This window comes from Labrus bergylta, chromosome 5 (assembly GCF_963930695.1).
Source record: "Labrus bergylta chromosome 5, fLabBer1.1, whole genome shotgun sequence".
NCBI lineage: Eukaryota > Metazoa > Chordata > Actinopteri > Labriformes > Labridae > Labrus > Labrus bergylta.
This window is the reverse complement of record NC_089199.1, coordinates 13,338,260-13,352,699: the sequence shown is the minus strand read 5'-3', so window position 1 is coordinate 13,352,699 and position 14,440 is coordinate 13,338,260. Positions and strand designations below refer to the sequence as shown.

The 14,440-nt window shown below is 40.4% G+C and overlaps 2 protein-coding genes across 2 annotated transcripts; one reads left to right on the top strand and one right to left on the bottom strand.

Annotated features, from left to right (window-relative positions):
* Nucleotides 1-316: 316 nt before the first annotated feature.
* Nucleotides 317-5,940, top strand: LOC109990296 (transmembrane protein 43). Its single transcript, XM_020642370.3, has 12 exons — nucleotides 317-453; nucleotides 1,235-1,381; nucleotides 1,525-1,659; nucleotides 1,756-1,850; nucleotides 1,974-2,023; nucleotides 2,803-2,872; nucleotides 2,963-3,033; nucleotides 3,130-3,257; nucleotides 3,360-3,434; nucleotides 4,287-4,388; nucleotides 4,551-4,668; nucleotides 4,774-5,940. The coding sequence occupies exons 1-12, from the start codon at nucleotides 436-438 to the stop codon at nucleotides 4,974-4,976; spliced, it is 1,212 nt and encodes a 403-aa protein (XP_020498026.2). The 5' UTR covers nucleotides 317-435; the 3' UTR covers nucleotides 4,977-5,940.
* Nucleotides 5,941-6,835: 895 nt separating this feature from the next.
* LOC109990297 (rho-related GTP-binding protein RhoA-B) lies at nucleotides 6,836-13,139 on the bottom strand. The gene is made up of 5 exons (XM_020642371.3): nucleotides 13,024-13,139; nucleotides 11,934-12,091; nucleotides 9,036-9,156; nucleotides 8,451-8,581; nucleotides 6,836-7,581 (listed from the first exon to the last, which is right to left on the bottom strand). Exons 2-5 carry the CDS (start codon nucleotides 12,087-12,089, stop codon nucleotides 7,408-7,410), a joined length of 582 nt encoding a protein of 193 aa, XP_020498027.1. The 5' UTR covers nucleotides 12,090-12,091; nucleotides 13,024-13,139; the 3' UTR covers nucleotides 6,836-7,407.
* Nucleotides 13,140-14,440: the final 1,301 nt, after the last annotated feature.

Genomic DNA, 14,440 nt, shown 5'->3' with positions numbered 1-14,440 from the left:
ATGGAGAATTCACCTTTTAAACATCCACCTGATCTTTGTGTGGTGTGCAATCTAGCAGAAACAATTGAACTCGTTCTTATTAATTGTAGGAAGTATTAAACACATAGACAGAGCACGATGTCAGAAATGGAGTGAGAAGGACTGGTACAGAGAGATTTAAAAAGTATTTTGGAGTGTGGTGAAAGAGGGAGAGGCCGTAGATGCCTGTTTAATTCTCTTTTGAGAACAGGTGTGTTGAGGAGGATTAAGACACATGAGGGGTAGTTACAATCCAGCAGATGGCAGTAATGCAACTTCCTGGATGCCAGCTGCCACTGAACACCAAAGTTAAGAAGCAGAAGAAGAAGAAGAAGAAGAAGCAGAAGAAGCAGAAGAAGAATATCTTCCAAACTTCCAACATCACCAATAAACTGAGGACTAGAACAAAACTGAAACATGTCTTCAGCACAGACAGTAAGTAATCCATTTCTAGTGCTCAAGATCGTTTACATTTCCGGTTGTCAGATATGAGTATGCAGCTGATGTTACTGCACATACACATCACTGACGTGTTTTTCAGAAAGTTTCATCAGACCTTACTGTAGCCTATAAGTCATCTTCAACTTAGGTTTAATCATTTTAACGTGCTGGTTGAGTCTGTGTGTTAAATGAACACCTTAGAGAAATCTGAAAAACACCAGCTTGTCACAGTTCACACGTGAGTTTATCCACAGAAACCTGAAAAAGAGGTTTGGGAGTAAATTTAGCACAAAACAAAAGAGGTGTGTCAGATGTTCACACCCTGCTCTGTTGACAAGCTGCAATGAAGTAACATAAATCACCTTCCACATGCCTTCCTGTAATGAAGGCTATTTTCTAGATAAATTAATCTGTTTTAAATGATGTGAAAGTAGATAAACAGTATGTTTCCACATCTGTGTGGTAATAACAGTTAAGGTTAAGTTTTCACCTCAAAGTGACTGGTTTGCCTGTGAAACTGAATAGCCCTTCTGTAATTAATGAAGTCGTCTGAATCCGAATCAAAGCATTGATGTCAGTGACAGGAGCTGCAATTGTCACATGTTCTTTCAGATTTAAACCCACTACCCAGATAAACAGACATTTGGCCACATTTCATCAAGTCATACTCTTGAAGTCCATTATATCATTCATCGGTCCTCCAGAAATGTGGCTGTTTTTTGTTTGTTTGTTTGTTTGGCTTTGAACCTCTGATTATCTTGCCTGTTTGTCTCAGTTTTCAGATCTGGACCCAAACAAGCACAAACATGTGTCCGTCAAGTCCAACCCCGGATTCCTGGAGCGTTTAGGTGAAACAGCAGGGGGGACAGTCTTGGGCATAGGACTGTTTTTCCTTTCGATTTATATTCTCTTTACCAATGAGGTAAAAAAACCCAAAAAAAACAACAACACACAGTGGAAAACAAGTTGCATTCACGTGTTACATTACACATCAAAGCTAATGTACACTGTTAAAGTCAGATTGGTGTGTTAGCAGACGTAAGGACCGTATATGCTCACTTACAGGGACGGGCTCTGCAAACAGCGTCTTCTCTGGATGAGGGTTTGTCTCAAGTCGTATCGTTGGAGTCTTTCTCCAGCCTCAACCAACAGAACAACAACCATTTAGTTCATCTGTCTGCAAAGCTTCGCACCTCACAGGTAGATTGATCATTTTGTCTGACCACTACTTGACCAGTAATTCGCTGAAACAATCAGAATATTATTCAATGATCTTCTGCATGTGTGTCTGTGTAGTCCCTGTATGACCCCAACTACAGAGTGGAGGTGCAGGCGGTGAAGCTGCAGAGGCAGGTGGAGATGTATCAGTGGGTGGAGTACCATGACAGCAAGTGAGTCTTTCATCATGCCCATCAGTCTGTCGACATTCACGGTTGAGTAAGGTGTAAATGAAAAAACAGTGAACAGAGTTTATTTAGACTGAGGTGGGTTTGTTACTGTGTGACCAATTTCAGGGACTACCAGGAGAATGGCGAGACCAAAACTGAGACGACATACACCTACAGTGAGTATTTACTTCTATTCATCTGCCCTTTAACACCCTGCTTGTAACACCCGCCAACGTTATAACAGCACACAAACGTAATAATCCACAAACGTAATACAGATCTGCAGCTTTTATCCGACTCTGTCCTCCATTCACAGACATCAGTTTAAGTTGACTTCATGTCATTCATTAGTCATTTGTAAGCCTTTCATTTGTGGTCAGACTGTCTTAAATCCTAAGATATGTTCGTTTTTAATTATTTTTCATAGAATGCTAGACTGTTATAAATGTATATTCAAGTTTTTGGCTTTCGACATGCAGACATACTTTGTTTAAATAGTTCATAGGCCATTAAATCACTTTCTTTTTGGAAATCCATATTAAACAAATCTATTTAAATAAGACACGTACATGCCTCAAAACAATTCTGTGAACTGACAAGGAGTGACAAAGCTGTGTGCCTGTTTGAGAGAGCGAGAAAGAGATGAGGTGGACTTGGGTTAGGGGTTAATGCACAGCCTATATTACATTCAATGTTTCTGTAAGTTATTTATAATATACTCAGAGCGCTGTTTTGACCCGCTCTGCCCAAACCTGGGATTTTTTTCTAATGAGCTGACTTGAACCCATTAGCAGGTGTAAAGTGTAAGTAAATAAAAAAACAAATCCCTGCAAAGGTAATAGCTATTGCATTTGCAGGAAATGTTGTATTAAGCTTGAAGTAGGCAACTGCTTTTACGTTTGTGTGAAATGTATTGACTGTATTTGAAGCTTTATATGTGATTCCTCTTCTTTAGACACCGAGTGGAAATCAGAGCTGATCAACAGTCGTAACTTTGACAAGGAAATTGGTCACCAGAACCCAAGGTATTCTGATGGTTTTAAGTTTATTCTGTTTTATTCTGTTAAATCAAAAAAAGTGAGCAGGTCATCTCTAAAGACATGTTTGAATCTCAGTGCCATGGCGGTTGAGAGTGTCACAGTGGTGGCTCCTGAGGTCAGAGTTGGAGCTTTCATTCTCTCCAAAGGTATCTGAACACAAAGACACAAACATACAAGAATGACACAGAGACTGTATTTCATGTCACTCATGATTCATCCGTTCATCGCTCGGTCTTCCTCAGGCCTTGTGGAGCAGATTAATGACTTCCAGACGCTGAGTTTGAAGGATTTTCCCGCCTCTTACGTGGACCCTTTTCTATCCATTGATGACGATTACTTCTATCACACTCAGTCCCCTCGCAGGCCGGAGGTAGGTGCTCCAATGTAAAAATCTCACACATACAGAGATGTCGGCCTCTGTTTTCTTACGAGTCAAATTTGTGTTACTATTGAGGTTTTTTTTATCCATTAGGTTGGGGATGTGCGTGTAAGATTTTCCTATGCTGGACTGAGTGGCGAGACGTCTATCCTCGGCCCCACTGAAACTGTGAGTTACTTTGGGACATGAGCTCACTCATGGGTACAGTACAACATCATGTTACTGACTCAAAGCATTCTCTGCATCATCCATGTATTTCCACTGTGACCCCACTATAATCTACATGTCTTGGTATTTATCATACTCTCGACCGTTGCTACGTGGTCTTTTTAAGTTGCAGCTGTACTTACTATACTACTTTTAAGGGGTAAGAATTGAAAGTATTGCTGACTTATTATCATGATCAGTTCATCTGTTGATTCGTTTCACTCTAAGTGTTCTGCTCTATAAGGTGTGGTTAGGCCCTGCGTTAATGTTCAGTTAAACTGTGAAGTGATTCTCTCTGCACAAAGACAACACTATAAAGATTAGTAGCGAGTACATAAGATGTACAGCCTGCACCAGAGAACCAGGGGATATTTTGTATAGTGGTAGGAAAAAAAAATCGATTTATGTAAACATCGAGATTCTTATCTTCTGAGATTTTAAATAGATTCATAACTTCCAAAAATCAAGTGCAAGGCTAGCTCTTTAACTCAGCAGAATGCCAATTGGAGCAGCAAGAAATTCAGCCAGTCTCACAGATGACTGGAGTAGATCCTGAAGTATGTACTCATTGAAAAATAGACTTTGAATCCATGGATCCATGGATCCAGAATTGGTTTGAATCGAAAATAGATTCTTAATTGAATCGTGACCACAAAAAAAAAAAAAAAAATTGCTTGTTATTTTTTTTACTGCATAGTAATCCAGTAATTATTTCAGCCCTCACTGGAACTTTTACTTGTTGTAGAGCCAATACTATTCAAGCTTATAGAGATCTTCCTCTTCAGACACTGGTAAACGTTATCTGTTTTTCAGGTCAGTGTCGTGGCCATGCAGAGAGGAGAGCAGCTGATGCCTTTTAAAACCAGGTCAGGAGACACTCTGGAGATCTTGTACCAGGAAGAGCTCTCTGCAAAGGTCAGAGTGGATTTCACTTCACTTCATTCGTTTGACACAGCAGTGGGGTGTTTTGTCAATACCTTTTTGTTTTTGGGGGTAAACAAGTAGTCATTTTCTACATGTGTGTAGTTATATTCCACTTGGTTCTGGAGGTTTGATGCAGTGGTTTTCTTTCTATAGGAGGTTTTTGAGAAAGAACACCAGTCCAACAGTCTGAAGACGTGGGGACTGAGGGCTGCAGGCTGGGCGCTCATGTTCCTGAGTATACAGCTGACCATGCGCATCATCTACACTTTGGGTAAACATTTACTCACTGATTCAGTACATTTATATACGTTCATGGATTTCTCTTCCTGAATCTCTCATGTGTGCCCCTCTCTGTTTTTTTTTTTTTTGCCGACAGTGGATTGGGTTCCTGTTCTCAGAGATCTGGTGTCTGTGGGGCTGAAGATATTCGCCATATGCATCTCCTGCTCTCTGTCTCTGCTCACCATCGGAGCAGGCTGGCTTTTTTACCGACCTTTGATGGCTGTGGCTCTGGGAGCACTAGCTCTGCTTCCGTTGTTTCTCGCCCGCTCAGGGCTTCCAGCCAAGAAAAACGAATGACTAGTGAAGTGAATGTAATAACATTTCCTGGTGCTCGGCTGTAGCCATCCATCAGAGGTGTCAAGCGTTAAGTTTCTACTGCAGGGCTACGCACCACGCGGTACTCACTTAAGGCAGTATGGTCACTTTGTTGTGATCATATGTCTTGTTTAAATATGTACAATAGTAGTTTAAAACGAATTCATTAGGTGTTTCAACAAGTGGATATTATCATTTTACTATCTTATTTTATCATCTTTAAGTAGTTCATGTGGGGTGTTTCCCTTTATCATCCTGAAATATATTTATGGATAAAAATAAACAACACTCAACACAAGGCTTATGTTTCCTGTCAGGCAGAAGAGGAGGCTTTGTTGTCACCTTCTTTTGATGTTTTTGATTTAATTCAATGTGGCCTGACAATATTGTCTCCACCTATGCATGTCCTATCTGTTTTCTTCCTATTTTGCAGCTAAAAGAAGAGCAGGGAACCATTTGTACTTTCTTCGTTGTGCACAATGAGTTCTATTATTTATTGTAAATTTGATTCACCAAAGATCTCTCGCTCTTTTTACCTGTGCAGATACAGGCTAACACACAGACCTGCAGTTAATCCTTCCTTCCCGGAATTTAAAAGATGTTTTAAAACATTTAGAAATGAATTGAAATTGATAAATTATAAGGTTTAACAGAGACAACATCATAACCTTGATGAAGGTTGAATTTATTGCAGGGCTGAACAGCATCAGCGTTCTGTGCAAAACTGAGGTCGATTTGTTTTTTTTCGAGGAACTACCTGACCTCCATACGTAATCAGCCTCTGATCAGCTGCACCTGTGGGCTCGTCTTCAAAAGACTGAATCAAGCTCCTCCCCCTTTTCTCTCAAACTTCAGCTGGGATCAGAAGCATGGTTTATGTCACCATTTTTCCTTCTCTTTGTGAATTTGTTTTAAGTTGTTTTGCTATAAAGATTATTATTTTTGATTCATCGTTGTTTTTTTGGGCTCGTCTCTTTATTTAATAGGACAGTGGATAGAGTAAGAGACCAGGGAGAGAGGGTGGGGAATGACAAGCAGGATAGGAGCCACAGGTTGGACTAGAACCCAAGCCATCCGCATGGAGAACTGCACCCCCGTACATGGGGTGCAACCTAGAAACCGCTAGGCCATCTGCAGCCACTTGAGTTTTTCACTCCTTTATGTGTCCTCACCTTAACCTGGGTCATAACACATACCCACTGTGTAGGCTGTCTTCACAGATTGTGTTTCTTCCTAATCTGCATCACAAAGCCCCCTGTATGGACAAGAACACCAATGTTTGCAAAATTCCAAAGCACTGTGGATCTTTATTTTCTTGTATTAATGTTATGCAATGTATGAAAAAAAAGAAAAAAAAAAAGCACTTTTGAATTTATCACCATAAAACGACACCTAAATGACTCCTGACTCAGGGCTTCAAGAAATGTTTAAGAAGTAAAAGGGCCGACTAGTTGATCCTGAAAGAGTTATCTGTAGTGACATGTTTAAACTGTAAAACAGAAATGTTAAAAGACTTTGCAGTTAAACTGTCAGCCTTACATTTTGTTAATAAGGTAGCTCTGGCATGTTTATTTTTGAATGTTCAAGTCAGTGTTGCCATGAATATCCTGTGTCTGTTAGGCTGTGTTGCAACAATATAAAAAGGAAGCTGCATGTACTAGAACTCTGATGCCCACAAAATCCGATGAACGGCCTTAAACTTGGACGATGGAAATAAAAGATCTGTAAAGTAGGCAGTGCATGCGAAAATGTGTTATCTTAAGAAACCTTTTCCAGGGCCGTGCATGCTCTTTTTTCTGTATCTATACCAAAGTCAGTGTTTAACAAGAAGGTTGTACAAGTTGTCAAGATTCTTACAAAGTAATTTATTACACAAAACACTAAGTTTCCATTTGCGTTTAACAAAATGAGTTTCCAGTCTCATAGTGTGCATGTAATCATTATGCACATAAGATTTGTATGTGAAGCACACAAACCAAATTAGACTTAATGTGTGCATCTGTTTGTTGAAATAATTAAAACGACTATGGGTCACAGTGTGCAGGTTCTTCACCCTGATTGCTGTGGATCATTCCTTAGATCAGCAGGCAGGGCTTAAGCACTGAACTGTAGTTGGCAGGTGTGACACAATAGGTCCCCTGGCTGATATCTTCAATTACATTGTACATGTCGATAAAGGAGCTTTCATTATGGCAAATTTACTAATTTTTAAAGTACAAAAAAGTATTTTCCATAACCTTGAAATTGAATACTGACAGAACCTGACTACTTTTGCTTAAGACAAAATAAGTAAAAGCGTTACACCTTTAGTAAAAACTGGGGAGAACAGTCTTTTTTGTGAATGTGTTTCGGGGGACAGGTTTGACCTAATGCTCCTTCTCCCCCTTGTAGGAAGCGGTCCACGTGCCACCGTTTACAGCAGGGCACATTTATTGCTCTTCTTTCCCCGCTTGGCCTGTAGTGCAGCCCTGGTGGCCATCTCGAAAACTTCCCTCACGCCATCCTTTGTTTTTGCAGAGCACTCCATGTATCCAAAGGCACAGATCCTGTTAGCCATGTCCCGTCCATCCTCAGGTTTCACGGGTTCCTAAAAGGAAATGTCAAAAGAGGTCAGTGTTTTTCCTGGCTCAGAATGGGCCTATGGGAGTTGACTATACGCATTAAAGTGAGCATTTGACCTGCGTATGAGTCTGTTTTACCTTATTTCACAGACATTTATGCATTTTCCCGTCATTTCTGAACGTTTTCTAAACAAATTTGCCATTATGCTTGAGTACATGATCCCCAATTAAATCTGGTTACGATTTTTTCTTATTGCAACAGTGAAACGGGAGGGGAGGGAGATGGGTGTAATGAGGTTGGGAGAGGGGAGGTGCATTTCACACACTTCCTATGAAGCTGATGTTTTGCTTTTTTGTAGCTGCAGCTATGTCAAACACGGTTGTTTTAACAAGACTGTTTGGATAAACATTTACCCACCATGTAGTAGATAGCTCTTGGAAATTAACTCTTAACTAAACTAAAAATACAGACAACAGAGGCCTATACTACAAGTTTAACATACCCAGGGTATCTTTAGGTTGTCCAGCTTCACTAACCCAAGCAAATGACATCGCTCTAAGCAGTCACAACAAGCTGTTTATCAATGCGAGTAGTCAATCTAGAGTTTCTATGAGCGCATTCTCATGAGGCCGGGCATACACTGTGATTTCAGGCTGATTCTAACCCAATCTTTGAGACGCAAGTGTCGTTTTGCCATTCAGTGTACAGGGGGGATTTAGAGGACGCTGCTCATCTGTGATCAAAAGATCTGCTTTGAGAAGTCAGGCGACTAGAAAAGTGCTATACAAGCTTAAGTCCATTTACCACAGTAGGAAGTGACATGACCCCAATCATTGAAAATCCAGCACCATGGAGGCGGTTAATGCATTTGTTTTGGGGTTTTGAGATAATTACCTGCTTCATTTTGGCAAGTTCCCGGCGGGTGTGCTCATCATTGCGCAGGTCCTTTTTATTTCCGACCAGTATAATGGGAACGTTAGGGCAGAAGTGTTTCACTTCAGGTGTCCACTTCTCAGGGATGTTCTCTAAATAAGATCACAAAAACACAATCAAACAGGATACAGGGAAAATGTAGGTGAGCCCAGCGAAAGTACCACCATGAATTAAAAAATAAAAAATACATTGATTTGATTTTTGTGTTTGTAACTGTGATGTACATGAAGAGACAAATAACAAACACATATTGTACCAATATGCTTCCATATTTTCAAATACTATGCCAGTTTAACTATATTGTTTGGGGCTGATCATTGCAAAGCCATAACAGGGGCTACCTGTAAACTCCAGGTGTTGTGTTTGCTTCTACCCTTATAATTTAACACGATACTAGTCAACTGAAACTTAATCAAAAACGGTTTCATCAACGCTTTCTAAATCATCTCTGTGCATAACCTACACTACCAATAATATTTAATTGACATTAAAAAAAGAGGGAAATAAATGTCCCACAAACATTAAGCTCACTTTTTTTAAACTTACCAAGACTGTCAGGGCTGTCGATGGAGAAGCACATAAGAATGACATCAGTGTCTGGATAGGAGAGCGGGCGCAGTCTGTCGTAGTCTTCTTGGCCTGCTGTATCCCAGAGCGCCAACTCCACCTGCCACAATAGTTAACAAGTGATGAACTACATCCCAAAAAAGTGTTCTGAGAACTTCATTACTACAGGTTTGATAATATATTGACCTGATATGTGTACACATTTATATACTTTCATCCGTAATACTTATGTGATAAAATACTTTTGGGTTGATATGAAAAAAGCCCACACATTCTATTAACAAGGACTCAGATGATCCATTTTACACAAAAAGACTCCCAGATAAGTAAAACATTTTGAATCAATGAACACCTACACTCATTCTCAGCTGGTACCACTTTTAGGTAGAGGGTTAAAGGTTCTATATGTAACTTTTTACTTGTATAAATCATTTTTTAATCGCCCATTAATAAGCAAACGGTAACTGATGTGAAAAAGTAGATGTTCACTGTCTATCTGTGTTGCCTGTATAAAAAGTTTCCCCAGGTCAAAAGCTCCAGGAAGTGACATTTTATGCACAGTCTCAACGTCCTCCTCACTCCGCTCTGTTTACAGAGATCAACAGTGCAAACTCATCACACACTCCCGCTTCAGCCAGAGGCCGACTTCCACACACTTCAATCCGCCCTAGGAGCTCTCCAAGGTGGACAAACTCATCACACACTCCTGTTCTCAGGCAGTGCCTGCTGAGACTGTCGTTTGTAGGATGGAGAATGAATACAGACACGGAATCTGTTAGTACAAATAAATGACTGGCCTCAAGCACACCACAGACTCCTTCACATGCTTTCACATGAGTATGACCACTTTCCTCCTCTGTCAACATTATGATGATGATGATGATTAATTTATTTTCGTGTCATGCACACAAAGTGCCCAACCCTCATGGGCTTAAAGACACCAAAGAATTCAGTTGCAGTGGATCACATTTACAAATCATAACATTACAAAGTTGCCAGCTCCTGTCACAGTTCAGTCTTAAACAACGTGTTCTGTCTTTTTTCCCAGGCTTTACAAACAAAATCTGCTATAACAAAAGTTCCTTTTTTTAAACACAACTCAAGTTTTTCATAATCATCTATCCAAAAGAAATCAACATAATTTGAAGACATTCTTTTAAAAAGAACATCCCTGATGTCAGCATACATCGGGCAGTAAAACAAAAAGTAAATCTCGTTTTCAGTTTGTCCTAACTCACACAACAAACAAACTCGATCTTCCTCTGGAATGGAATTAAACCTGCCGGTCTCTAAAGCTAAAGGTAATGTTCCTGAACGTAGCTGAGCGCAGAGGGATCTTTGTCTTTTGGTTAAATTAAATTTAGCATAGGCTTCTACGCTGCAGCAATCCTGTATGAGACACTATGTTCTTAGTTTTAGTTTGCACTATATATCCACAGACTATTTCTCTTTGTACATTAGAAACGTATTATTTTTTATCTCCTGAATATCACAAGTTAAGTTATTTAGAAAAATAAAGGACATATGGAATACAGATTTTATCACCTTTGCCCATGGGTGACAATGGCAGGTATCCCAAATAGAAATCTTTTTCGTGAGTCTCTGATCCGACATCTTTAAGTCTATTCCAAAGCCGAAGCATTTCACATTTGTGTCTGATGTTTGGAGGCTCCTATCCCATATCTCCATTCACAGCGAGGACTGGCGTTAATTCATGGACTCCCAAGAAGGACCTCAGAGCTCTCTGATGTACAGAATTACAAATGAGATGTTCCGTGAACCCCCAGACACCGGAGGCATAATCAGACACTGGACACACACATGAATGATAGAGTTGTGTATAAGTCTGAAATCCCAGTTTACCACAGTGTTTAACTTTGTTCAGTACAGATCCCAGAGCTCGACCAGCTGACTGAGTCAAAACACTCACAGCTTCTTTAAAAGTCATGTGTTCATCCAATGTCAAGCCAAGAGATATTGATCAGCATATGATAGCACTGTTGTGCCTAAATTAAAACTAACTGGACTTCTTACTAATGATTTTTGCCTGAAATGTACTACCTGTATTTTGTCTTCATTTGCCACTAGTCTCCATTTCAAGCACCATTCTCCAACAATATTCAGCATAATTTGTAAGTCATCTTCATGTTCAGCCAGTAGAACTACATCATCCGCATATAATAATATTCCAACAATCTGATCGTCCACTTTAACTCCCACATTACAGGTTTTATGCTGGTAAATATCAAGTGCTTCGCGGCCGATGATGATGCTTGTTTGTGTATTTACAAGCACCTATGACGAACAAGTGAGCAACAGGTTACTGGTGCAGTTCGCCTCGCGGCCTGTTACATACCGCCCCTTTAAGAAAATATAACCAGCATTCACTAGCTTTGTGTTTGTAGTGGCAATCAAACAACAAAAAGTGCCACTGGAGGGAATTTTAAGTCATTTCCAACTCATGGTGGGTAAAAAAAAGGGAATGTCCGCCGTTAATTATGTTTGCAGTATTTATTTATCAACAATCTTAAAAACACCAACAAAAAGACGGGTGTAGGCCTATTCTGCATCAGACGAAACAAGCTCATAAACTTAGATAAAGTCTAACCGAGCCGGACGACATCTTCACACCCTTATGGTTGGAAAAACTGTGAGGCTTCCACTAATTCCCTATCCCCATTCACCTGTGTCTCCCCTTTCTACCTACCTGTGGCTGTAATTACCAACTATGCCCAGGTGCGCAGGTGACGTTTTTTGCAGCCGAAAACATCCACACACACAAACCACAACACACATGAACTTGACGACAACAGTGTTCTTGACGATAGTTCCCATTTATATTGGTGTGACATGGGAGACAAGTAAAATTGTTCATACCTGTTTGCTATCGACTTCAATGTCGGCCACATAGTTCTCAAACACTGTGGGAACATAGACCTCTGGAAACTGGTCCTTACTGAACACGATGAGCAGACAGGTTTTCCCACAGGCTCCATCTCCCACTATGACCAGCTTTTTCCTGATCGCTGCCATAGCTGCAGAGAAGAAACAGGCAGAGGTTACGACATAATAAAGTTGTAATCAAAACACCAGGGAAGGAGGTCCGTCATAATTGCATTTAGCCATGATGCAACTATGAGCACCGACTTGGACCGTGAGAAACGATGGAAAGCTGTGAACATCTGTTTTACAGACTCCGTCAGAAACCAACACCCGAGGCTAAATGTTTAACCTCATGAAACACCATGGCTGCTTACAGTCACTCACACGTACAGTGAGTTTAGCATAAGAAACAAGTTGAGTCCACGCTTCAAATATGTTCTTTTCAAATGTTTACTGAAGCTATGTGGGACTAGGAGGAACCATCATTCATGAAACATTTCCGCTTCAGCGTGTCTGACCTATCCCCACTTTCCATCTGACAAATTACTCTGTTACACCTGTGTCACAGTTTTATAATCGACATTTTCAACATGAATAAGACACTAATTGTTGCTGGTAAAAGCCAGGAATAACTGCATATCAGGTTGACCTAGATAATAGTTAGCAAGGAGGTTCTGTTTACAAAAGACTTGAAGCTAGCTACTGGAGCTAACCAGCCAGCGTTAAGAGCAAAGCTAGAAGTTCACATCTGTATGGTTTTTATTCAGAAGTGGTAGAAGGTACATGCTCTATATCTATGGCATAATGTGTCGAGCCGTACGGTGTTTGTGTTTTTCCTCTTAACTACTCATGAAAACTTCGCTTTTTTTCTTTTAATGCTCAACCCGGTAACACACAGCTAGCTGGCTAGCTTGGTACCCATCCTTAGCTTAACGGAAGTCAATGCGATTCGTTAGCTGGCGAGCTAATCCAAAATATCGGAAGAAAATGTAGGTTGCCAAATAAATAAAACAGTAAAATGACCATTAAATAATATCGAAAAGATGCTACAACCATACTCTGCTTGTAAGTATAACACGCTCACCTAGTGATTGGTTTAAAATCTATCCAAGTGACTTCCAAGTAGCGCTTTGTTGGCCTGCTGCTCCCTGACTGCGCTGCTGCTGCTGCCGGGGACTGAACAGGAGAGAGAGGGGGGAGGGGGGTGGGGTAATACACTGTTTTACTAACATTAACAATTATACCGAGGTAATGCAACACATTTACAATACTGCTGGTAAGTGTTTAACTCTAACAGCTAAAATTTATATTGTGTATGCTTCTACTCTTTATGTTAAAAAAAAAAACTAAAACTAAAATATAAACTCAGAATAGCTCATGTTTTGTTATGATGTAAATTAATGGTGCAAAGTGACATTTACTCTTAGTACAACTTAACAAATCTGGTGATGTCCTGGCTCTTATACGCAGTGGCGGTTCTAGACCACTTTTACTGAGGGGGCCAAACTGGGGCCAGTTGTTTTGGTCAGAGGGGAACATTAACCCCAGGTCAAAGATAGACAAAGATGATCGCTTTAAAAAAAATATATAAATATTATGCCAAATAATAACACACATCATTAAATACCATAACATAAAATACCATTATTTATATTTGTTTCAGTAACAGAATTTAATACGAGATTGTGAGTCCGGTTGTTGAGTCAAATACTGTGTATGTGTTATGAGGGGGGCTCTGCCTTTAGGAGGGGTGGCCACAAGCTCAGTGTTACAGGGGCACTGGCCCCTGTTGCCCCCTACCTAGAACCGCCCATGCTCTTACAGCCTATAGGTTTAGATGGTTGAGTTGTGGGGACCATTTACAGCCATGATTGGTCATGTGGAGAAAGTGGCCAGGAAAACACTCACAACACCAGGCATAGCCTTTGCTCTTTTATCTTGCTACATAATAAAGTATAGCCTACATAAAGACATTTCAATCAGGAGAGACTTAATTGAGAATCAACAGTTATTTATTTAACAATAAATGTGCAACAATTTAGATTTGAATGTGTAAAATCTTTGGGGGATTAGACTCCATCGTGACGACTTCATGTACTCGGAAGGGTAATGAGGCCGACAACAGGATAGGATACCCCCCCTTATGGAGTCTAGACACTGGTGGTGGTGAAGAAGATGTAGGCTATGATGAGCCTGGATCTGGACTCTGCTGAGCTGGAATGGAGGTGACTGGGGCGGTGGTGGGTTGCAGCCTGAAATGACAGAATGACTGTGGAAGAGAGAGAACAGTTTTGGCATTTTGTCGCAGCAGGATGATTGGCTGAGGGAGGTTGTGCCCGAATCTGGTTGGTTAATTACTTAAAGAACTTAAACACCCATTATGAGCTGATCACCGGAGCAGCTCGGCAGAGGAAGTAGTTGAGGTTGAAGTGAAAGGATGAATGAATGAGTGAAAGAATATAACCAGTCTTCCTGTCTGAACTTACACTGAGCTCCATTTC